Source organism: Rhinolophus sinicus, chromosome X, assembly GCF_036562045.2.
Source record: "Rhinolophus sinicus isolate RSC01 chromosome X, ASM3656204v1, whole genome shotgun sequence".
Classification (NCBI taxonomy): Eukaryota; Metazoa; Chordata; class Mammalia; order Chiroptera; family Rhinolophidae; genus Rhinolophus; species Rhinolophus sinicus.
The window spans coordinates 38748625-38774015 of NC_133768.1; the positions used below are offsets into that span (position 1 = coordinate 38748625).

The following is a 25391-nucleotide window of genomic DNA, read 5'->3' on the forward strand; positions in this document are numbered from 1 at the left end:
GGGCTTCTGTGGGGACAGAGCCAGGAGTGCAGTTTCCAGGCTCTCGGCCTCACGCGGAAAGGTGCTGGCTCAGGTAGTAAATGGCCATCAACCGTGATTGGATGGCTATCAGCTGTGGCTAGTTGGCCGTCAGCTGTAACCAGTGAGCCACTGGCCACTAATATAACTGCAGTGGCTATGCTAGCAGAAAAATAGGTCCTAGCAAGAAGATGGTGGCTGAGCTAGTAAGCGGCGGAGTGTGGATTGCGGATTGCAGAGAGGCGGATTGCAGCTAGCAAATGGGGAGTCGTTCAGTTGGCAGAAAAGCGGACAGCAGTTTGCAAGTCATGTGAATCCAGCTTCCAGTGAGACTATAGTGGTATGACTCCCCTACCTATGGCTCCGTGGGTGTTCCTTTTTGGCCTCACCGTGTCCTGTGTCCTTATGTGGGGAGCGGGACTAGAGACTCCGCATGACACCCCGTGTGACACCTTCCTTGACCCCACTGTCCCCCAAATTTCTGCTTACTGTGGTCTATTTTTCTCCATAGCATTTAGGAGTTATATGTACAACACACATTTGCATATATATTTAATTATATATTCACATGCAAATATAGAATATATACAATGTATTAAATGTAAGACATTTATTATATACAGATGTAAATTATTTACATATTGACACTAGCTATCATGTTATGTAAACTATGTAGTATTTATATATACATTGTATTATATAATTTATACTACATAGTTACATGTATCTATTATAATACATATTTATATGCGAAGCTATAATTTTTACTTATGTGTTATGTTTATGGTCTGTCTCTCTTGCTAGAATGTCAGCTCCGTGAAGGCAAGAAAGCATCCCTAGCGCCTGGCCTACCGCTTGAGCTCCATAAATGTCAAATGAATGAACTCCTTTGGCCATCTGAGCCTCAGCCTTCCCATCTGGAGGATGGGTGTGTCTTTCCATTTGGAGGTACCCCAGTGTTCCGCTCCCTTTTTTCACTCCCAGAACACCGCTCCCGGAATTCCACAGCCCAGGTTTACATTTTCCCATACCCTGGCCGCTGATGCCCACCACGTGCACCAGCCACTGGCCAGACCGGACTACCACCCCCAGCATGCCTCGCGCTTTCAGGAGGGACCACAACCCGTAGGGGTGTCTGGGTCTGACACGGGCTGCCGAAGGCGCGGGAACAGGGGCGGGCGCCCCTCTAGCTAAGCGTTTGTGGTACGTCCCAAACCAGGGCCCTCCAAGTCCCCGCGCTTCCGAGCTCCGCGCAAACTCTGGCTCTTCTTGTGCGACGGAGGTGGTTTGCTCTTCCGTTGCCCCGTGGCTTCGGCTCATCTCCAGCAGGAAGGCGAGGCTTCCGCCCGGCGCAGGGGGTGAGCTGGAGCACGGTGCCCCCCAAGCCCCTGGACAGAATTTGAGGGAGGGGGCTCAGTTTCGGGGATCCCCCAATGGGCATATTTGGAGGCTCTGGGCCCGGGATGGCTTTTAGGGGTGGCAGTTTTTGAGGGACCCTTAAGAAGTGGCTTTTGGGGTGGGATGTGGGAATCTGTTGTAGGAAATATCCCTTGGAGACAAGGTTTATATACCCCTCGGAGACAGGGTTAAGGGGGATGTTTGGGGAGACCCTTATGGTCCATGAATGAGTACTCTGTCCATGAGGCAGGATTTGGGGTGCTTCCCAAGGGGAGAGGCGAAGTTTGAGGTCCCTGACGTCAAGGCGGAATTTTGGGAGGGCTTGTTTTCAGGAGAGGTCCTGGCCACGGTAGGAACGTTCAGGACCGACGTGGCATTGTGAAGGTATCTGTGGCCTTTGTGACCTCTGCTTATATGATGCGATACCCCCCGTGCTTGAGTACTCGGGGCGGGGAGACTGGACAGGTCGGGGCCCACAAGTTGTTAGGGAGAGGAGCCCCCAGCCCAGGCTGTGGAAGGGACGCCGGAGCACAGCTTGCTACGCGCTTCCCGAGGGGACTGGGTGCCACCCGGCCTTCGTTGGCCGCGGCTTTCTTCATTATTCATGAGGAGGTGGGGCTATGAGGAAGCCCATTTTTTTGCCTCTTTCGCACCTGGTCCGCTGGAAGTATCGGCTTGTGAATTATTCACGATGGGGCGGATCAGCGTGCTGAAGGGGCGTTCTACAGTTTGCCGGGCAAACTAGCCCTCATTGATTAATCGTAAAGGTGAGTAGTGCCCAAGTTTTCAGTGGCTTCTCTAGGGGCGTTGTGCATAATTCATGAGGGGCGTAGCTTTTATGGATTCATCTGCATGATACACTGTTAGCTTTGCCTTGTAGGCTCCAGGGTATAAGCCTCGTGCATGGTTCATTTCTTAAAGCTCAGTAATCTCAGATTATCAACAAAGGGTCTAGATTCAAATCGTATTGATTCTTTCCAAGCCGTGTGATCTTTGTCAAATCTTTCCGTGAGCCTGAAAAGTGGGCATGGGCATAATGATGATCAGATTAATTTACACTAATTTAGCATTTTATTAGCACATTTAATCCCCACAACAATCCTAGGAGGTAAGTTATTATTATCCTATTTTATAGATGAGGAAACTGGGACACCGGGAGGATAAGTAATTTGCCTACTCCCTGTCAGTGAGTGGCCGAGCCTGCATTCAAACCTAGCCAGTCTAGTTCCAGAGTCTGTACCCCCTAATTTATTGGTACTACTACTGTTAGTTAAATAGAACTATGTGCCAGGAACTGTTCTAAGCCCTTTCTACATATTTATTCGTTTAAAATCTATCATAAGGTAGGTTACTATTCTCATTTTATGGGTGGGGAAGCAGTGGCCCAGAGAAGTGAAGTGTCTGGCCCCAGGTCACAGAGCTAGTCATCGGTAGGTGGAAGTGATTTTTCTGAGGGTTTAAGAACTCTCTAAGGAGGTCACCTTTGAGCTGAGACCCGAAGGACAAGAAGAAGGACAAGAAGAAATCGATTTCCTGCTCTGCATTCCTGAGATCAGTGGCACAATGCCTGGAAAGGAGACACCACATCTGTTAATGGGATCTATTATTATTCGACAGAAATGTGTTCAGTGCTTGGGGTTTATCTCTAGTGACTTGGCAGTCAGTCCTACCTATTTAATGGACATTGGTGACCTTAGCATTCTGTTTTCCAGTGTCCTTCTGAGAGGGTGTTTGAAGGCATTATTTTTTAAATAATGCCCCAAGTTGGGGGGCTTCTCTAGTGGTTGGGTATACCCTCACACACAACTAATTTTATATTAATATATTTACATATTACCTTTATAGTAATATACACATATATATTTTTTAAAATTTAACAGTGCCCTTTGCCAGCACTACACTGAGCTCATCCATAATTCATATTCTCTGATTTTGATAACATATTGCCTTATGAGGTAGATGGGTTCTATTGCTATCTCCATTTTACAGTCATGGAAATTGAGGCACTTGCCAGAGGCATGTAGTGCGTCTGGATTTGGTTGGAACAAGGCAGCCCTGTTTCACGTGCAGTTAGTCAGGGGTGGGGAGGCGGCTGCTACACTTCCCCTGGGTTTCCCCTGTGACTCTGCAGCATCGGCTTTTATTATTCATGTACAGGAAGGCGTGCCCATGTTGCCAGGGCTGGATTACCCTAATCCCTACTTGCTGGGAGGGCTGTCCATCAGTCTCATGCATAATTCATAATGAGTGGGTGGGACCTTTCTTGACCTTTCTGAGTTTCCAGGTTGAGCTGCTGCAACATTGTTATTCATTATTCATGAACCGGGGAGTGTGTTTTTCCTGTAGTAGCCCTATTTCCCTGCTTACAGAGTATTAGATGCTGCAATAGGTGGGCCTGCCCCTTTTGTTCCAGCCCACGGGGCTTCATGCATTATTCATAAGAGATGTAGCCTTGGTCTCCTTGGCTTCCGGGCTGCTGCAAGATCATTCATTATTCATGAGCAGTGGGGCGTGGCTTCCATGTTGGCTTTCTGGTCGCAGAGTGTTAGTCAACCGAGCACCTGGGCATATACATAATTCATGACCAGGAAGTGTGGGCTTGAGGTCCTTTCTTGGTTTCCATGGCAGCCTGGCTGCAGCAATTTATTCATTATTCACGTTCCTCTGCTTTCCCGATTTTCCTAGTTAGTGCCATAGTAGCCACCAGGTGGAGCTAGTCCTCTTTAAATGAGTCCCTGACTTGCAGGGATCAACATTCATGATTCATGAATGGGCGCGGTCTGCCTGCATCCGGGTTCCTGGGGGTAGGGCCCAAGGTTTTGTTCCGGCCTTGGGCTCAGCAGCCGCCATCTTGTGTCGGCGGCGGAGGTGAAGGAGGCTACAGGGACGAGCGCAACCACTACGGCCGGGGGAGGAGAAGGCGGCCCAGGCGGCGGCGACGACTCTAGGCGGCCCAGGCGGCGGGGAGGAGGAGAAGGAGGAGGGTGGCTTGGCTTCGTCTCCTACAGGAGTTGGCGGCGGCGCGACCCGGGGAACCGGCATTGGTAACAAACGGCCTCTCTCAGCGCCTTGGCCGGGGTTTCGGGATGCATTGGAAGGGACAGGGCCGGCGCTGGGCCAGGCTGATGTCGGGGCGGGCGGTGATAACTCGGAAGCTGGGGTTCGGTGGGGGGGGGTGGGTGCAGATCTTGGGGCGGGGCCGAAATTTCCCATCCAGGACCAGCCCAGTCCCTCGGCCTCGTAAATCTGACCTTGGGGTCAGACCCTCTGGATCTGTTTGTAAAGACTCCGGTCCAGTATCCCTAGTCAGGGACTGACCCGGTCCCGAACCTTGCACTGCAGGTCAGAACTGCCCCTTATCACCAGTAGAGCCTTACCGGGTTGAGACTCCTGGCCAAAACCTCCCACCAATGCATATCATCAAAGACCGTCCCTAGTCCCTCAGTATTTGCTTTCCAAGAGGGGCCAGACCCCGGGGAGGTTCACATGGCTTTCATTTCTGAGAGTCTTTTCTAGCATCTTCAGATCCTCCCAACACACAGAGAAAATCTGCCCTCAAATGTTCCAAGTAGACTAGACCCTGTGAAAGGCCATCTGGGCCTGGCCTCCATATCAGAGACCCCTCCACATGTCAGGTCTCCCAGCCCCACCCTGCCCTTAGCATCTTCCATCAGAAATCCTCTGGACCAGCACTTCTATTCAGAGACCCCTCTCAGCATTTACTTTGACTCACTTCAATTTCTAGAATCTGCCCTTAGAGACTGTCTCTAAGTGAATGCCCCCCTTTTTCATGCTCCCAGTATTCTCTTCAGAGACTACCCCCTGCAGGCATATCTCCCTCACCAGGCGCCCCTAACCCCAGTATCTTCCCTCAGAGCCTCCCAGGGTAACAGGCACCAGAACTGTTTGGACACAGTCCTCCATTAGGGATAGAGACCCACACACACACACCGCATCTGCCCTTGCAGACCCTATTGGCTCCTAGCCTTCTCTGCCTCAGAGACTCACCTCTCAAACCCCACCCTTCACTCAACCCCTGCCTTTAAAAGCCAACCGGGGAGTGTTGGCTTCTCTCACAGATCCCTTAACCTCACATCAGGTTTCCAAATCTGCCCTCGGCCTTTCAAGGTCCACAGCATCTTCAGTCACAGGTCCGCAGCTTCTCTTTTTAGCTTCATAGGACCCTACCATCATTGTCAGATGTCCCTTCCCCCAACCAGCCCAGTTGTCCTCCAATCAGAACAGAAAACCCCCTTCTCAGCTTCTACTCTCGGCACCTCCACAGGATCCTACATAATTGGTCAGAAAAACCCAACCCCACTAGGGGACCTAGCCAGTATCTGCTTGCTGAACTTAGGGCCAGAACTATCTGGGCTCAGCCTCCCGTTTCCACTCCCTCAGACAAGCTGCAGTCCCTGGTCTGTATCAATGAGCTCCGGTAGAAATCCCACCTTAACTCTACCCTGTGCCTCAGCATCACCCTCATAGCCTCCTGGGACTCTGGCATCAATGTCAGAGACAACTTCCCCTGCAAGTCCCTGTTTTCTTTTTTAGCAAAGATTAATCTCTGCCACCAGCATCTGTCCCCAGGGCCCTAGAGTCCTCCTGATGGACAACAGCCCTCCCTCCAGACCCCAGCATCTCCCTGCTGCCTCCTGGGGTACAGAATCCCCCACCCAGTCCCTGTGCAGCTTCCATGGAGCCCAGCAACTGCCCTCCCACCTCCTTGAAGCCTCTGGGGGCCTGCAGTGTAATTTCCCTGCCCTTCCCTAAAGGAGCCTTTTCCCAAGACCCTTTTGGAAGATTTAAAAGTTCCTTTCCAAATATTTGAGTCTTAATCACCCTTGCCAGGCTCCACCCTGCCTGTCTTGCCCCACTGGCCCCCAGGGCTCCTAACATCCCCTTTCCTGCCTCCCTCTGAGCCTCCCTGGACTCAGACAACTGCCTCCTGACTCGTCTCTTTTATGTTCCCAGGGACTTCTCAGTTAATCCCTCCCAGGAGGCTTGACAGGCCCCAGCATCCTGTGCCCTAGCCTCTCCATCCTGATAACCTGACCCCCTCAAACCTTCTCCAGGACTCCTACCTCAAACCTCTGGTTTGGGTGGTAGAGAATGCTCAGGCTTCAAAATCACCAGTTTGGAAACCTAAGGCAAGTTCTGAAACTCGGAGCCCCAGTTCAGCTTTGCTGAACAGTTGGTAGTGTATGTATCCTAATTGGGGCCTGAGTATATGTTGAGGGAGAAAGGGTATCGATTTTGTGCTGGGGGTGGAGGATCTTGAGCTCCTCTGGGACTTCTGCCCCCGACCTGTTCTGCATTGCCTTGAGACTGGCCTGTTCCAAACCTCTGCAATTGAAATTTACTCCAAAACGCCAACCAACACCTGCTTAGACCCTTGCTGCCAGCACTAGAGGTCCAGAGGTGAAAGGTATAGATATTAAAGATCTCTCTGGCCCTGGATCATCTCTGACTTAGGGAGTGGAGAGATGGTGTGTCCCAAACAGGCAAAGCAGTGACAAGGCAAGGAGATAAGGAATGGAAGCCACTGCAGGTGCCCAGGCAGGAGCTTACTCGCGTCCTCAGATTGCTGAGTTGGTAACCTCAGACCTTGATTTTTTTTTTTTTAACTTTCCCAGCTACCCCTTGAGGATAGTTCCATTTGCTTCTGCTTTTGGAGAAAATGGGGCTAAGAGGAAATGAGATCCCTTCCCGGGTCAGAGAGACAGTAAATGGAAAAATATGATTTGCCTTTGTCTCCCTAATTCACCTAGTGTCTTCCTACCTAGGTTGGTTCTTAGCTTTCCTAGTAACTCAGCTGGTTGACTCCGGCTCTAGCCAGCCATGAGGCCTCCTGGGTCCTCCTCTTTCACCCCTGATCCCTTAGGCCTGTGTGCTGGGCCCTGAGCTGGGTCCTGACTCTAGTATTTTCCCCAGGAGGCATTTGGCAAACAGTCCCTCGCCAGCTGCTTCCCTCCGGGCAGGTGGCTGGAGTTTCCTGGGCCTTTGTTTTCTTATTTATGGTGTGGGCATAAGGTTATGTGGTTGTGGACATTGCTGGGATTAAACAAAATCCATTATTCTGACTGACAGGGAGTAAGCCCTTGCTAGATAGCAGGGAGCTCCTGTCATCTTGCTTAGTGCTAGAGTGTGAGAGGTGCCAAGATGGAATCTGAGGTACTTGGTGTGATTGGGTTCAGTGTACAACAGAGGCCTAAAGAGCGTTGGCAGTGAGGAGATGATTCAGGATCCTGTTGTCTCCAGTGTCTGCATCCAGTCACCCCTACCCCCACCCCCAGATTTCACTTCCACAGCGGACTGTATTGTTCTGTCTCTGGGACCTAGTGTGTGACCCTCGGCGAGTTAACTTGCCCTCATGAGCTCAGGTTTTCCCACTTGTCTGGCAAGGACGCTCAGCCCTGCCTTGCATTGAGGGGATGACACCTGATCACACACACCAGGAGGCAGCCTGGGCTTCAGGCTCAGCCGATCCTGGTCTGAGCCCAGCTCGTCACTCTGTGGGAACCTCTGTCAAGTCAACACGTCCCTGAGTGAAGTTTTTTCCCTCCACTGTGAGTTGGGGGTGTTATTGATAGTAGTCCCAACCCCATGGGGTTGCTCTGAGGACAAAGCGAGGCAAGGCTCATAAAGTGCTTAGTATGATGTCTGGCCCAGGGCGGACTCCTAATAAACACTCGCTTATCATTGTTAACCTGCTTAAGGGACTCCACATGCAGGCTTGGAAGGTGTGTGTGTTCTCTCTTCCCTGGCAACTCTTATTGGCCTGGGTGTTTTCCCCTCCCAGAGCTGGGGTGGGAGGGAGGGGATGGGGGGTGGGGCTTTGTAAAACCCCTCCCTGATCCCCTCTGGGGACTGGGTTCTCTGCCATCACGCCACTCTGATGGATGTCCAAGTCGCGTTTCCCTCCGGCACCCGTGTCGCAGGGGTTAAGGGAGAGGAGAAGGGCTGCTCGTTATTGCTCACCTGCTCTGTGCCAGGCTCTATGGTCTGTGTTCTATCTCATCACTTCAGCAACTCCACGGGGTAGGTAAGTGGTATTATCGCCCCGATTTTACGGCTGAGGGAACTGAGCCATAGGGGTTAATGAGATCTGTTAAGGAGTGGCAAGCTGACCTGAATCTCTATTCCTCCTCTGACTTCCCCACAAGTACATTCTTCTTGTCACTCCTTTCACCCTACAGGATTGGCGTCTCTCCCTCATTATGCTGGGCTGGGGAGAAAGGCGAATGGCCTAGTGGTCAGCAGCATGGATTGCAAGCCAGACCACCTGGGTTCAGATCTTAGCTCTGACAGCTCTGTGACCTTGGGCAAGTCACCTCACCTCTCTGTACCTGTCTCCTCTTCTGTAAAATGGGGATACTAGCCCTTAAGTCTTCCCTTCCCCCATAGTCGCCACTAACCAACAGAAACACCCACGTGCCTCAGGCTCACCTCTGACCTTCCTTTTTCCCTCCAGATGTCCAGCTCGCCGCTGTCCAAGAAACGTCGCGTGTCCGGGCCTGATCCAAAGTCGGGTTCTAACTGCTCCCCTGCCCACTCTGTGTTGTCCGAAGTGCCCTCGGTGCCAACCAACGTGAGTGTCTTCCTGGATACTGGCAGACGGGGTGGTGGGCGGGAATATCTTCTGTGTCACTGTCCATTTGTCCACACCCTCCTCATGCATGTCTCCCCTCCGTTCCTAGGGAATGGCGAAGAACGGCAGTGAAGCAGACATAGATGAGGGCCTTTACTCCCGGCAGCTGTAAGTGGGGCCAGAGTCGGCCAAGAGGTGGGAGAGGGGCTCTGAGAGGATGTGGGCAGGAAGGCCAGGCCCTGACCCAGCATGCCCCCTAACCTGACAGGTACGTGTTGGGCCATGAAGCAATGAAGCGACTCCAGACTTCCAGCGTACTGGTATCAGGCCTGCGGGGCCTGGGCGTGGAGATTGCCAAAAACATCATCCTTGGTGGGGTCAAGGCTGTCACCCTACATGACCAGGGCACTGCCCAGTGGGCTGACCTCTCTTCCCAGGTACCTCTTCCTGGCTCCCTTCTCCCCTGCCGAGGGATTAGCCTTCCCAGGCTCTGTAGCCACTTCACTTTGTCCCCTACCCCCCTTTGCAGTTCTACCTGCGGGAGGAGGACATCGGTAAAAATCGGGCTGAGGTCTCTCAGCCTCGCCTCGCTGAGCTCAACAGCTATGTGCCTGTCAGCGCCTACACTGGGCCCCTCGTTGAGGACTTCCTTAGTGGCTTCCAGGTACCTTGGGCATGGCCCAGCCTCCTGCCCAATTCTCTCAGAGCCCATCTCTGGTGTGTTTATTTGTTCGGTATTTAATGGGCTGGCCCGCGTGCCAGGTTTCATGCTGGGGGTTCAGCTAGGGAATGCAGGCAGGATTTAGCCCCTGGACCTGCCTGCATTCCAGGGCGGGGAGATCTGAACAGACAGACAACACAGCACAGGGGTAGGAGCACAGACGAGCCATATTGCCTTGGCGTGAGTTTCTGCTTTTACCACTGTGACCTCGGGCAGGTCTTAATCTCCTATGCCTTACTCTTTCCTGTTTTGTAGACTTGGGGTGGGGGTGGGGGGGTAATACCGACCTCAAAGAGTTTTTGTGAGGGATAAGCACTTAGAATAGCAGCTGGCACATGATAAAGGGCCATCTGGTTGTTTGTTACATAAAAATTCTGGGCTGGAAAGAGTAACTGGGAGCTGAGATTCTGCCCTGGTGTGTCCCAGCAGCCAGGGCATTGCCGCCAAACCCTGAGGTAGGGGTAGGAGTTCACCCTGGTGGGGAGGGGTGCGCATTCAGGCAGAGAGCAAAGTCCCAAGGGTCGTGGCTGAGCAGGCGTTGTCTTGAGAACTGGGAGCAAGTGGGTGTGGTAGGAATGAGCTCAGACTTTGGCTGGGGACAGTTTTACCTCTTCTGTGTCTCATAGGGCATGGCAGGGTTGCGGGCAGGCAGCAGTGGGTGTTGGCAAATGAATGAGTCAGATGTTCTCCAGACTCTGTCCTCTCAGCTGCCTCTTTACCTTGCCTGCCACCGTCTGGGGTTTAGAGACTCATAGGGATACAGTTTCTCTTCACTGAGTTCACGGCCTCTGAATCTAATACAAAGTAGATACTTCGATACTTTGTGTCTATGAAAGAGTTGAACCAACAAAGCCCTCAGGACTCCCTGAAGCCTCACACCAACCTTCCTCCATTCTCACCCTGACCCTCCTCCACTCTCCACAGGTGGTGGTCCTCACCAACACCCCCCTGGAGGACCAGCTACGGGTGGGTGAGTTCTGTCACAGCCGTGGCATCAAGCTGGTGGTGGCAGACACACGGGGTCTGTTTGGGTGAGTATCCCCTCCCTTTTCCCCCCGACCCCTGCCAGGCCCAAGCCAAGACCCCCAAGATCTCACTGCCCTCAGCCCCCCTCAGCCCCCCGGGTTTTGGATTCTATGTGTTCACCTCTCCATGTGGCATAAGCGCCATCTGATTCCCAGCAGGGATGGGCTGAATTTGCTCACCAAGTATTTGCTGCATCTTGAGGGACACATGGGGTCCCTGCATGCATGGGATTTGGGCATCAGCCCTGTTGCCTTCTCTACAGGCAACTCTTCTGTGACTTTGGAGAGGAAATGATCCTTACTGATTCCAATGGGGAGCAGCCGCTCAGTGCCATGGTTTCTATGGTCACAAAGGTGAGGAGACCAGCCTCAGGGCTCCTGGCAGGCAGCTGGGCAGCAGCAGGCCTTCCTGTCTGCTTGTGGTACCCTGCGCTTCGCCTCTGAGACTCACTCTTCCTTTAACCAGGACAACCCTGGTGTGGTTACCTGCCTGGATGAGGCCCGGCACGGGTTTGAGAGTGGCGACTTTGTCTCCTTTTCAGAAGTACAGGGCATGGTTGAACTTAATGGAAGTCAGCCCATGGAAATCAAAGTCCTGGGTGAGCTAGGGCTGTGGGGGAATTGGGAGATGGAAGGTGTGTCCCTGGGCTCTGAGCGAGGGGAGACACACCCTGGGTGTCGGAGATGAACCAGGGGCAGAGTCCCCGGGGGTCTGACCAGAACTGGTGGGCATGGGGGAGAGGTGCTGTCTCGTGTCTGAGCTGTTCCTGGGAGAATAGATCGCTGGTATCTGTGCTGAGGGAGAAAGGTCTCTGATGTTTGAATGGAGCAGATAGTGGATCCACTCATGTCTGAGCTGATTTGGACAAGGAGCCGGGAATGTGTTTCAGTGTAGACTTGGGGCCAGGGACACAGGGTCTCATGGGTTTGGGGCTGGGGCTGGGGCGGAAAGGGGATGGCTTCTGACACCAGGTGGAACCTGGGATGGAGAGGAGATGGCTCTTGATGTCTGAACTGGGCCAGGCACAGATTTGTCCTTATCCTGTAGGTGTTGTGGGTTTTAGGGGGAGGGTGGGTAGCCTGACAGCTTCCTGTCTTCCCTAGGTCCTTACACCTTTAGCATCTGTGACACCTCCCATTTCTCCGACTATATCCGTGGGGGCATCGTCAGTCAGGTCAAAGTACCTAAGAAGATCAGCTTTGTGAGTATGGGGAGTAGTAGGCTGTGGAGGTGGTTCTGGACATTTCTAGGTTCTCCATTTCTTTCTTATGGTTCTGATGCCCTGCCCCCCACAGAAATCCTTGCTGGCCTCACTGGCAGAGCCCAACTTTGTGATGACAGACTTCGCCAAGTTCTCCCGGCCTGCTCAACTGCATATCGGCTTCCAGGCCCTGCACCAGTTCTGTGCTCAGCACGGCCGGCCCCCTCGGCCCCGCAATGAGGTGGGTGGGTGGGCAAGCCAGCCAGGGCAGATGACCTTGGTACTGAAGGCCCACCATGCCTCTCTACCTGTCCACCTTCCCCTCCCATCCCCACAGTGGCCTAATAGGTGTGCCCTTGGTTCCTTCTGCCCCACCAGGAAGATGCAACAGAGCTGGTGACCTTAGCCCAGGCTGTGAATGCTCGAGCCCGGCAAGCAGTGCAGCAGGACAGCCTGGATGAGGACCTCATCCGGAATCTGGCATATGTAGCTGCTGGGGATCTGGCACCCATAAATGCCTTTATTGGGGGCCTGGCTGCCCAAGAGGTCATGAAGGTCAGCATGGGTGGAGAAGGGCAGGGTAGGCGGTGGGCCAGGCACCTCCCTTGCCACATCACTTGTCCATCTATGTCAGGCCCCTATTAACCACTGACCAGTTCCCCTTTCCTCCCCAACCTCTAGGCCTGCTCCGGGAAGTTTATGCCCATCATGCAGTGGCTATACTTTGATGCTCTGGAGTGTCTCCCTGAGGATAAACAGGCCCTCACGGAGGACAAGTGCCTCCCGGTATGTGAGCGGGTCCCATGGGAAGGTGTCATTGGGGGCATTTTTGGCAAGACCCTTCTGACCCTCCTCCCTTCACGTTCTGCAGCGCCAGAATCGTTATGATGGGCAGGTAGCTGTATTTGGCACAGACCTGCAAGAGAAGCTGGGCAAGCAGAAGTACTTCCTGGTGAGTGATCCCCTTGGACACCTCCTGGCCTCTGGCCACCTCTTCTGGGTCTCCTGCCTCCTGAGGGGGAGGGTCTTTTGGTTCTTCTGCCTCTATTATATGGCTTTGCCATTTTCTTTATCTTGAGGGAAAGACTGGTGCATCCTTCTGTTTGTCCCCTCTGTGCCACTTCCCTCAGATGACTGGTTGCTTATTTCTTGTGGCCCTGGGACTTGAGGATGGGGCACTAGATCTCTTCCTGGCATTTGCTGTCTTCAGAGGGAGTAAGGACTGATGCTAACCTGCATTACCCTGACTGGCCTCTGTCTTTTCTTGCGTGTTTCCTAGGTGGGTGCAGGTGCCATTGGCTGTGAGCTGCTAAAAAACTTTGCCATGATTGGGCTGGGCTGTGGGGAGGGCGGAGAAATTGTCGTCACAGACATGGACACCATTGAGAAGTCAAATCTGAACCGACAGTTTCTGTTCCGGCCCTGGGATGTTACGGTGAGTGAGCGGGTGGGATGGAGGGTGCTTTGTCATCTCACTTTCCTCCTGTCTTTTCTCATTCTTTCTGGAAAGGAGGCCTTTCCACTTTTTTCTCTCCTTTGTCTCTTAATCCTCAGTTTTTCTGTCACTCATTCAACAAACATTTATTTAGTGAGTACCCTTCCATTGACTCCACCATTTTTCATCCCCCTTTTTTTTCCCTTGACCTCTTATCAGTGCTGTTAGGACAGTGTATTGGGGTTCTCCCAAACCACCCCCAAGTTTTGTGCTTCGTTAGGAAGACTCACAGGACTCAGCATGTAGTCAGTCATATTCCCAGCTGTGATTTCTTCCAGCAAAGGATGCAGAGCAGCATCAGCGAAGGGAAAAGGCATGCAGGGTGAAGTCTGGGGGCGACCAGGCACAAGTTTCCAAGACTCGCAGTGGAGTCACAGAGGACATGTTTAATTCTCCCAGTAGCCAGTTGCAACGACATACGTGAAATGTTGCCAACCAGGGAAGCTTGTTAGAGACTCAGCACCCAGGGTTTTTACTGTGGGCTGGTCATATAGGCACCCTCTGCTGGGCACATACCCAAATTCCAGATTCCCAGAAGGAAAGCAGGTGTTCAGCAGAAACCACATTGTTTGTATAAGCAGTGTAGGCAGAGAGAGCCACCCTTACCAGGTAAGGAATGGTAAGATCACTCCCCAAATCCAAGTTCCCAGACGTTAGCCAAGGACCAGCCTTGCGAGCAGGTCTTTGCTTGGGGAATGCTTTATGCCTGCTAGGTTCACTCTTCTCTGCACAGATGCAAGCTGGGTTATACAGGAACCTAGCTGGGAAGCCTTCTGTGGGGAACAATGTCAGTTATAGTTAATGTCCATGATAAGTGCTCTGCAAAGGAAACAGCAAAAATAAGGGAAGTTGGGTGGGTCCGGGACACAGGTTTGCTCTTTGGATCACAGTGGTTGAGGAAGGGTCTGCAGACTTGGAGGGGGTGAGCGAGTAGAGCCCCCTCTTCTGGGGAAGAGTGTTCCAGGTCACGATCCAGAGGTGGGGAACAGTAGGAGATGAGCCAGAGGAAACGGGGACAGCTCCTTTTACCCTCAGTGGAGGTGAGAGCCAGGCGACAGTTCTGAGCAGAGGAGGGACAGGACCTGACTTGAGACTTTGAGACGATCCTGCTTGTCTGTGTGGTAAGGTCCTGTTTTCTTTGAGGGAATGTCCCCAACCCCGGGTGCTGTTATCTGAAAGAACAATAGATGTTGGGCAGGCAGAGGACCAGATGGCTGGCCTGTTGTCGCCAGTCGGTGTGTGGCCACTGCTTCCCTTTCCGCGGAGCCCCTGCTACATCTGTCACAGCCCTGTCCATGCTGCACTGTCACAGGCTGTCTCCTACTAAACCAGCGAGCCTCCTGAGGTTGGCTGACTGAATGCACGAATAACCGAGCTGTGTTTCCCCATCCTCACCCTCACCCCCTCTAGAAATTAAAGTCTGACACCGCTGCTGCAGCTGTGCGCCAGATGAATCCACACATCCGGGTGACCAGCCACCAGAACCGTGTGGGCCCTGACACGGAGCGCATCTATGATGACGATTTCTTCCAAAACCTGGATGGTGTGGCCAATGCCCTGGACAACGTGGATGCCCGTGAGTTTCGAGGCGGGTGAGGAGGTCGGGCGCGCGCGCACGCATTCTCCCTCTGCCTCTGCCTCGCTGCTGTCTGTCTCCCTGTCTTCACCTGATAGCCTGCCCCCCACCCCCAGGCATGTACATGGACCGCCGCTGCATATATTACCGTAAGCCGCTGCTGGAGTCGGGCACACTGGGCACCAAGGGCAATGTGCAGGTGGTGATCCCCTTCCTGACGGAGTCGTACAGCTCAAGCCAGGACCCGCCTGAGAAGTCCATCCCCATCTGCACACTGAAGAACTTCCCTAACGCCATCGAGCACACCCTGCAGGTGATCAGCTTTGGGCGGTGAGGAAAGGGAGCAGGAGCCCTGCCTCTCGGCCGCCGAGCTCCTGGTCTGCGGGTGTTGCAAGCCTAAGCGCCAGATGTGCTGTTTATCCAAACCTTCCTCCCTCACTTCCCATCCAGCAGCCTAGGTTTCTAAAATGGTTCATTCTTTTGTTTTTTAACTTTGATTTTGGAAATTTTTCAACGTGTAAAGAAGTATAAAGAGTAGTATTGTGAACACTCAAATACCACTCATCAGCTAGATTTAACAGTGGTTCCTGTTTTGCCACATGTTCTTAGTGTGTATTTTTCTTCATGCTGAAGTGTGTCACGGACATCATAACACTTCACTCCCTAATACTTCAGTATACTTCTGCAAAGGGAGGGTGTGTTCCCAGATAACAGGATCTCTTAGCTTTGGCCAGATATTTCTTTGTCGGGGGAGTAGGAGATGACCTGTGCAAACTCACTAGTTTTACCACTGCCCAGATCAAGTTCATTGGCTTTTAAATTGAGGTGCTGGGGTGGGCGGGAGAGTGCGGAATGTTAGGAGCAGTGGTTGGGTGGCTGCCCTTCTCCCAGAGCATTTGTGTTCTTCCTACTTGATTTGTTCACCGATGTCTTTCTATTGTCTCTGGAAACCCACTTTGTCAGCCATCACCCCCATGTAACTCATTTATTCTGTCCTTAGTGGGCTCGGGACGAGTTTGAAGGTCTCTTCAAGCAGCCAGCAGAAAATGTCAACCAGTACCTCACGTAAGTAGCCAAATGCCCCCTCACCCCATCCCCTGCCTCCTAGCCAAGGCATCCGGTCTGCCTTACCATTGTAACATTTAGTGCCAGGCATACCTAAAATCAATCAGTGAATGCTTGGGCCTCATACCACTGGGGTTGAGGACTAGCTTTCCATGGAGAAAGTGGGGTTGCCCTGGAGCCCATTTCTGGGGCTGCTGTGTAATCCTGCCCCTTTGATCCCTCTAATTCCTGATAGAGACCCCAAGTTTGTGGAGCGGACCTTGCGGCTGGCTGGCACCCAACCCCTGGAGGTGCTGGAGGCGGTGCAGCGCAGCCTGGTGCTGCAGCGGCCACAGAACTGGGCCGACTGTGTGACCTGGGCCTGCCACCACTGGCACACCCAGTATTCTAACAACATCCGGCAGCTGCTGCACAACTTCCCTCCTGACCAGGTAATACCCACTTGCCAGGTCCATTTGGCAGAATCCAAAGCAGGAACCTGCTGTGGGCTCCTCCCGGTCATTAGTCCCCCTGTGGCAGGTGCCCTGAGGCATGGGGGTCACAAAAGAATGATTAAACCTGACTTATTCTTCCCGTCCCCTTTCCTTGGAGCAAGAGACTTCGTTTCCCTTAGTTGTGCTATGGGTAGAGTCATAACAACTCCCAGGCTATAGGGATTGTGCGGGAGAAATTACGGAGTTAAGAGCACAGGAATTGGTGTGGGTTCAAATCCCAGCTCCATTTGCACTTGGGCAAGTCACATGACTTCTCTTTGCACCTCAGTTTCTTCATCAGTGAAGTAGAGATAATAGTATATCTACTTCGTGGGGATTTTTGTGAGGCTTTATTGATACTTACTAACATCCAGTTCATACAGTGCCTGGCAATCCATAAGAGTTTGTTGAATGGCTATCTTGCACAAAGCGATTGCCGGGAAATTGGTGGTCGTTTTTTCTCAGTGATGTCCCTGCTTCGGCCTGGCATCAACTTCCATCTACAGTACCCTACAGTCTGAGTCTTTCATGGTTGAATCCAGCCTGCTGTGTGTGCCCAACCATAGTGAGTCAAGGCCCATCCGGGGCCCAGGTGAGGAGTTAGGATTGTTAGAAAGGCCTCCGCTCTCTGGTCCTGCTCCTCAAAAATCTCTCCACTCCTTTAGCTCACAAGCTCGGGAGCTCCGTTCTGGTCTGGGCCCAAACGCTGTCCACACCCACTCACCTTTGATGTCAACAATGTAAGTCTCCTCCCTGGGGTCTCCTAGGCTCGGTGGGTGGGAGGCCAAGACTCCCCAGACGAGGACTGATGTCTTCCCCCTTCTGGGTCCTGCCTTCTCCCAGCCCCTGCATCTGGACTACGTGATGGCTGCCGCTAACCTGTTTGCCCAGACCTATGGGCTGATGGGCTCTCAGGACCGAGCTGCTGTGGCTGCACTCCTCCAGGCTGTTCAGGTCCCCGAGTTCACCCCCAAATCTGGTGTCAAGATCCACGTCTCCGACCAGGAGCTGCAGAGCGCCAATGCCTCTGTTGGTGAGAGTGTTAGGCCGGTCAACCATGAGTCACCTCCTCACTTGTCCCCTGCCCAGCTCAGCCTGCGCAGCAGTCCTTGGGCTCTGCTCTGCAGTCCCAGGCCTGAAGCTTCCCCCACCTTCCTTTGAGTCTCTCTTCCTCAGAAATGCAGGTGGTCGGTGGGGGCAAATTCTCTCCCTCACTCCCGCGCTCTAGTCCTCAGGAGAACTAGTTGTTTGTTTCTCTTGCTCTGTGTATCTGCCTTGAAAGAAAAACTCGTGCTTTCTTCTTGATCTGTCTATCTGGGGGGGGGGGGCTATGATCTCCACCAGTTCCCTTGATACCCACTTCCATCTTCCCAGGACCCCATGTTCCTTCACGTGCCTCTTCACCCTAGTATGCCCTCCATGTAGCTTTCTTCCTTTCCCTCTCAACACTCCCTCCTTATCTCCCTCTCCATATCTTCCCCCCAGTCCCCCCGTCTTTCTCCATCTTTTTCTCCCAGTTTATTCTGTATATCATGGGTAAAGGGCCAAGTATTATAGTAACTCTTAACCGTGTTTCCCCGAAAGTAAACCCTAACCGGGCAATCAGCTCTAATGCATCTTTTGGAGCAAAAATTAATATAAGGGGCCGGCCCGGTGGCTCAGGTGGTTAGAGCTCCGTGCTCCTAACTCCGAAGGCTGCCGGTTCGATTCCCACATGGGCCAGTGGGCTCTCAACCACAAGGTTGCCAGTTCAATTCCTCGAGTCCTGCAAGGATGGTGGGTAGTGCCCCCTGCAACTAAGATTGAACACGGCACCTTGAGCTGAGCTTCCTCCCGGATGGCTCAGTTGGTTGGAGCGCGTCTTCTCAACCACAAGGTTGCTGGTTCGATTCCTGCAAGGGATGGTGGGCTATGCCCCCGGCAACTAGCAACGGCAACTGGACCTGGAGCTGAGCTGCACCCTCCACAAGTAAGACTGAAAGGACAACAACTTGAAGCTGAACGGCACCCTCCACAACTAAGATTGAAAGGATAGCAACTTGACTTGGAAAAAAGGCCTGGGAGTACACACTGTTCCCCAATAAAGTCCTGTTCCCCTTCCCCAATAAAATCTTTTAAAAAAAATTAATATAAGACCTGGTCTTATTTTACTATGAGACCGGGTCTTACATAATGTAATGTAATGTAATAATAATATATAATTTAATATAATTTAATATAATAAATATAAGACCGGGTCTTGTATTAATTTTTTGCTCCAAAAGACGCATTAGAGCTGAATTTTCTGGCTAGGCCTTATTTTCGGGGAAACAGGGTAGGCTTTATAGGCCATACATTATCTGCAGCTGTCACCTTTGCAGTTGAAGCACAAAAGTAGCAATACGTAACAGTAAATGAACAAATGGAGCTGTGTTCCCATAAAATTTTGTTCATAAAAGGTGGCAGGCTTAATTTGGCTCATGGGGCCCCGTGGTCTGTGTTCATCCACTCCCCTTCCATCTCTCTTCCTCCATAGATAATGAATGCATCTGTAGTTATGTAACTCCGCCTGTATTTCACTTCCATCTTCCCCTTCCTCTCTATATGTCTTCTCCCATCTCCTTTGTCATCACCCCATCTTCCTTCCTAAATATCTATCCCCTTGTGTTCCTCTTTGTATTAGGTTGGCGCAGAAGTAATTGCGGTTTAAAGAGTTGAAAAAAAAAATTGCAAAAACCGCAATTATTTTTGCACCAACCTAATACATTTCTTTCCATCTTTCCTTCACTTCTCCCTTTATTTATTTGTTTGTTTGTTTGTTTGTTTGTTTGTTTGTTTGAAGATTTTATTGGGGAAGGGGAACAGGACTTTGTTGGGGAACAGTGTGTACTTCCAGGCCTTTTTTTCTCAAGTCAAGTTGTTGTGCTTTCAGTCTTAGTTGTGGAGGGTGCCGTTCAGCTTCAAGTTGTTCTTTCAGTCTTAGTTGTGGAGGGCGCAGCTCAGCTCCAGGTCCAGTCCTTTATTTCTTTTATCCATATATTTCTTCTATCTCAAATGTGTATATATAGTATACGTAAGATGTATGTAAAAAGAATATAATGTATATAAGGTGTTAAAATGTATAATATATATAAAATCTCCTACCTGTCTCACCCTTTTAAATGCCCCCATGCTCCCATTTTCATTTCTCCTCTCTCCCCCTCCATCTTTCCTCTATATCCACATTTGCATATTTCCCCCAACTTCTCCTTCACAAATCTTTTTCATCAGCTCTTCCCCTGTATCCTCCATGTTTCCCCACCTCTCTACATCATTCTCCCCAAGATCTCCAGCTCTCTCTGGATCTCTCCATCTCCACTTTCTCCTAATGTCATTTTGGTTCCATAGTGTCTCTAGAGATAATGCTTGATAACCCCCCTTGTCTTCAGGTTTGTGCTCTATTGCCCTGTCTACCTCTCCCGCTTGCCCCTCCTCCTCCCAGAATGGCTTTCCTTTTCAAATCCTTTATCTACCTGAATACCTTTTGGCCCACCCCAAGCTCCCGTTTCCATTTCAGACCCTGGCCTGGGATTTAAAGGGCTCATGGTATCCTCTCTTCCTGCAGATGACAGCCGTCTAGAGGAGCTCAAGGCCACGCTGCCTAGTCCAGAAAAGCTCACTGGGTTCAAGATGTACCCTATCGACTTTGAGAAGGTGCTGGGTGGGAGGCCTGGGCAGGCAGGGGCATGGGTTAAGCATGGATGGGCTGGACAGAACAGATCTCTGGGGATCTGGAGGCAGCCCCAGGCCTTTGTGGGGATTGGATGATGGGCCTACCATGTGGCCTTGAACAGATAGGTGTTCCCAGCCATGCCTTTGTGATCTGAGAGAGCCCGGCAGGTAATGGCAGTGTCCCTAGAGACCAGGCATCCTCTTCCTCCTCTCATCCTCTTATTATCTCCCCACCCTCCCTCTCTCCCCGAACTCATTAAAGGATGATGACAGCAACTTTCATATGGATTTCATTGTGGCTGCATCCAACCTCCGGGCAGAGAACTATGACATTCCCCCTGCAGACCGGCACAAGGTGAGGGGAATCTAGAACTAACGTTCACCCCCTCCTGGGCTCGACTGAGTTCCCCACACTCCGTCCCTCCTGTAGACTCGGAGCCACTTCCCCCTTCAACACAGCCTTCCTTGATGTCTCCTGTCTCCCAGAGCAAGCTGATTGCAGGGAAGATCATCCCCGCCATCGCCACAACCACAGCAGCTGTGGTTGGTCTTGTGTGTCTGGAGCTCTACAAAGTGGTGCAGGGGCACCGACAACTTGACTCCTACAAGAATGGTTTCCTTAATTTGGCCCTACCCTTCTTCGGCTTCTCTGAACCCCTTGCTGCACCCCGTCACCAGGTGAGGGCCTGCATCAGGGGTGAGGTGTTTGTAGAAGCTGGCTCTAGTTTGCTTCATAGACTTGCACCAGGTGAGGGTTTCTGTCAATGTGTACCTACTCCTTTTGTGCGCCCCTTGTTCATTTATTCACTCATATCATATTTTTCGAGTACCTTCTATGTGCTAAACACTGGCATGATTCTGCCTGTGGAAGCCCTCAGAAAAGATGGGAAGTTGAATTGTGCCCTAGGAAATTATTAACTACACAATAATAGCAACCGACATTTATTAGGTGCTTACTATGCTAAGTTCTTCTACTTGCTTCGTTTATTAATTTATTCAAATATTTATTGAGCACCTGCTATGCCAGGTACTCTTATAGGTGCTACAGTTATATTAATGAGATAGATTAAATAATACAATAAGTGATTTTGAAACCCTGAAAAAAAGAATAGGATACAGGGGACTTGAGAGTACCAGGTGGCAAAGGGTGGGTTTGGGATTTTAAATATGTGATGGTCAGAGAGGCTTGTGATCTCACTTAACATGTCCCTTCATGAGTGGAGGTGGGAGAGTGATGGGGCCGGACCCTCTGGTGGCCCCCACCCCACTGACCGGCTCCTTGTCCCGCAGTACTATAACCAAGAGTGGACGTTGTGGGATCGCTTTGAGGTACAGGGGCTGCAGCCTAACGGTGAGGAGATGACCCTCAAGCAGTTCCTTGACTACTTTAAGGTGAGGCCCCTTCCTCGCTCTCACCCCACCTGGGGGTGGAGTGTGCGGGTGACTGGCCTGTCCACCCCTGTGACATTGCCATCCCCTCTCCCTCCTCCAGACAGAGCATAAATTAGAGATCACCATGCTGTCCCAGGGCGTGTCCATGCTCTACTCCTTCTTCATGCCAGCCGCCAAGCTAAAGGAACGATTGGATCAGCCGTGAGTTGGGTGGCGGGGAGCCTCGGCTTGCAGCTGGCCCAGTCCTCTTCCCTGCCCTTCACCTCCTCGACCCCCACCCACCTGCCCTTCCGCTCGGCTTTCTGCTTTCCTGACCCTCTGCTCCCCTGCCCCCAGGATGACAGAGATCGTAAGCCGTGTGTCGAAGCGAAAGCTGGGCCGCCATGTGCGGGCGCTGGTGCTTGAGCTGTGCTGCAACGACGAGAGCGGCGAGGATGTTGAGGTCCCCTACGTACGATACACCATCCGCTGATCGCAATGCCTTCCTGTAGACTGGTCCCAGCCCCCGTCTCGAGACCCCCTCCAGCCCAGGGCTCCCATTTGACCTCTGGCAGTAGCCCAGCAAGCCAAGCCTGGTGTTCCCTCCTCTTCCCCCTACATGAACCCCTCTTGCCATTGCTTCCTATCTTGTTCGGAACCTGAATCCTAATAAAGAATTATTAACCCAGATGTGACATGCCCCCGCTGGTTCCAGGGAAGCAAGGGGCTTCCTGGTTCAGATGGTAACCCAGAGGGCTTGGCCCCACCCCAGCTACCAGTTTCCTGGGCAGAGAAAATGTGGGAATTGCCACCTTCTTGCTCCTGCCCTCCCTGCTTAGGAGGAAGTAGAGGCACCAGTGAGGCCATAGAGAGCAGCTAGCTACCTGGGTCCAATTTATTTGAACTGGGTTACAGTTTCTCCTTTTCCACCTCCTTATTCCCTGCCTGCCATATTGATGTTGGGTCAACACGGCTGATATCCTTGGGGCAGATACCTTTCAGCCTGGCTCAAGGCACTCAGACCCTGGACATGCCTTTACCATCATGATTCCCAATGCCAAAAATGGCTGTGGTGCCCTCAGTTCAACTTCCCTGCTGCAGGGAGGCCTAAAGAGCTCTGCTGGACTGAGGAATGCCAGTGCCTGTGCGTACTTCAGTTTTTATGAAAATATTTAGCTGAGAACACCTTTCCTGCCCCAACTTACCCCCCAGGGCCTGGTCTGCCTGTCCTGAGGGACGCCAGAGAGGCAGCTATGGGGGCTGTGGGTTGTGATTGGTTAGAGCAGGCCCCAGCAGGACTGTATGTTCCATCTTTAGTCTTGGCTGAGCACTCCAAACAGTTGAAAGCACCAGTCTGGCCACCTGGTGCCTGAGGATGCCACTTATACCTCTGTCACCCAGCCACTTAGACTCCTCATCCCTTCACTCAAACGTGGGTCCTGAGAATAGCACAACCTATCCCTGAACCTGCCCTGACACCCCTCACAGCCTATCCCCACATTCACTGCCTCCTGGGCCAGCTTCAGACACCATGTATGCCCTGGTCTACTTCCCTCATGACCTCATCCTTTCACACTTCCTTTTTATTTCCCACCAGGACACTGGACTGAGGTGCTTTACTTCTGGCATCTAGTTAGTGGTGATGCTAGCTGTCTAGGTTAAGTGCAGATTTTCCATTGCTGCTCTAGAGTACTCCAAACATTCCACACCTCTGTCCACTGTTTCCACCATTGCAGCATCTGAGGCTTGCGCACACACTTAATTCCTCTACCCCCCTTCTCCACTATCCCAGCTCCTTGGGTACTCTGTAGACACTGTTCACTGGATCTTACCCATTTACAGCTCCTGATTCTCCAGATACTTAGTTCCTTGCTTCACCACCACAGCTCTTGGATCCCCTTGCTACTTGATTCACACCTGACACCCTTCATCAAGAACCCATAAATCCTGCTTGCGTTTTATTTCCCCAATACATGTCATTGTACTTGTCTGTCATGTTTGTCTACTGTTACAACACCAGCAAGATAGGAGACCAGGGCTCTGGGCATGGGTTGGGTGGCTGCATTGAGCCCCCTGCACCTAGCAGGCACCAAGGACAGGATGGGACAAGGTGGTTTCCTCATGTCTCTGCCTAGGACTATTTGCCATTCAGGCATTCCACAAACATTCATTGAGTACATACTGTGTGCCAGGCACATCCTAAGCATTGGAGACCACAATGGATCAAAAAGATCCCTCTCCTGGGCAGGGGTGGAGGGTTGTGTTCTAGTGTAAGACCCAGAATAGACAACAAACAGCAAATTGTTGGAAGTTGATAGGTGCTATTCAAAGGTCTGTAGAGCTAAGTCAAGATCTGGAATGATGGGGTAGGTAGGCATTTTTCAAATGACTAAGAGAAACCTTCATGAAGAAGGTAACATTGAAGTAAAGAAGGTAACATTGAAGCAAGAAAACATTGAAGTGAAGGTAACATTGAAGCAAGAAAACATTGAAGTGAAGGTAACATTGAAGCAAGAAAACATTGACGTGAAGAGGGTAACATTGAAGCAAGAAAACATTGAAGTGAAGAAGGTAACATTGAAGCAAGAAAACATTGAAGTGAAGAAGGTAACATTGAAGCAAGAAAACATTGAAGTGAAGAAGGTAACATTGAAGCAAGAACGTGGAAGAAGTGAGGGGTGAGGCCTGCCTGTATCTGGGGAAAGATCATTCCAGGCAAAGGGAACAGGAAGTGCAAATTCCCTGAGGCTGGATTGTGCTTGCTTTGTTAGGGAACAGCTAGGAGACTAGTATGGCTGGAGCGGATTGAGAGGAAGGGTAGGAGATGAGTGATAGACATGATTGTCGAGCCCGCGGTGGACTTCTGTCTTTGTCAAATACAGTATTTCCACTCCCATCGTGGGTAAATCGCCACTAGTATAAACCTTACTGAAAAACTAACTGATGTGACCAAGGCTGCCATGAAGGGAAGTACGGAAGAGACGGGGGAACTGGTTTTGGACTGGGGTGCAGTGTAAAGATGTCCCGGAAGGTCTGCTGAAGTCTGCGGCCATTTGAGCTGTGCTTGGTGATACCGTAGTGCAGTTTTCCTGCAGAGGGGCGAGGGATTAGGTCTGCCTGGCAGTGTTGACACATAACAGGCCCCCAATAAAACAAAACAAAACTGCAGAGCCAGGGGAGCCACGGAGGGCTGTGGCGGGCAGAAAAAGGTAGTTGAGAAGTGGCAGGACAACCCAATTCAGGGTGCGTACCCAAAGCTCAAGTGAAGCGGAAAAGATGCCCCGTCTCCTGCCCCAAAGTTCTAAGCATGCGCAGTAATGCCTCTAAAGGTCCGCCTTTCTTCTCAGCCTAGGCTCCACCCCGTGGGCATCCTAAGGGAGATGGGCGGGGTTAAAGGCGGGACCAAAGTAGATTGAACGCTCTTTTGACCAATTATCTAGCGGGGTATTCGGCCTTCAGTGACAGGAGCTCAGAACAAAAAGGAGGGCCCGCTCCTTGACGGTGAAAACCAATGAAAATCAGGCAGAGGCGTGGTATGGCGGTGAAATCACGCCTCTTCGGTCAAGACTCGCCCTTCATTCTTGCACTGCCTCACCCCAGGGAGCAAATCCGATTGGCTGGGTGACAACCTCAAAGGGCGGGGCCGCACACGTTCACAGTGGGAATGAGCTAGCGGTGTGGGAGTGGGGGGGTGGGGGGAAAGCAGCAGGGCGGGGTTAGACTCTGCCCTACCTAAAGTAATAAAGGCCAATGATTCTCCCGGCCG

The 25391-nt window shown here is 51.8% G+C and overlaps 1 protein-coding gene across 7 annotated transcripts; it reads left to right on the forward strand.

Annotated features, from left to right (window-relative positions):
- Nucleotides 1-1233: 1233 nt before the first annotated feature.
- On the forward strand, nucleotides 1234-22315 carry UBA1 (ubiquitin like modifier activating enzyme 1). Of its 7 annotated transcripts, XM_074323993.1 has the most exons (28): nucleotides 4244-4460; nucleotides 6391-6566; nucleotides 8616-8741; nucleotides 8891-9007; nucleotides 9117-9175; nucleotides 9276-9444; nucleotides 9537-9671; nucleotides 10653-10759; nucleotides 11017-11107; nucleotides 11220-11352; nucleotides 11858-11955; nucleotides 12050-12196; nucleotides 12334-12510; nucleotides 12637-12741; nucleotides 12827-12907; nucleotides 13235-13390; nucleotides 14861-15026; nucleotides 15143-15339; nucleotides 16027-16091; nucleotides 16327-16522; nucleotides 17230-17304; nucleotides 17408-17597; nucleotides 20148-20236; nucleotides 20517-20609; nucleotides 20741-20932; nucleotides 21545-21646; nucleotides 21747-21847; nucleotides 21983-22315. In XM_074323993.1, exons 4-28 carry the CDS (start codon nucleotides 8891-8893, stop codon nucleotides 22116-22118), a joined length of 3177 nt encoding a protein of 1058 aa, XP_074180094.1. In that variant the 5' UTR covers nucleotides 4244-4460; nucleotides 6391-6566; nucleotides 8616-8741; the 3' UTR covers nucleotides 22119-22315. The 7 variants fall into 7 exon arrangements, with proteins under 7 accessions (XP_019572293.1, XP_074180094.1, XP_019572294.1 ...); XM_019716735.2 differs by lacking the exon at nucleotides 8616-8741; XM_019716733.2 differs by lacking the exon at nucleotides 6391-6566.
- The last annotated feature ends 3076 nt before the right edge of the window (nucleotides 22316-25391 follow it).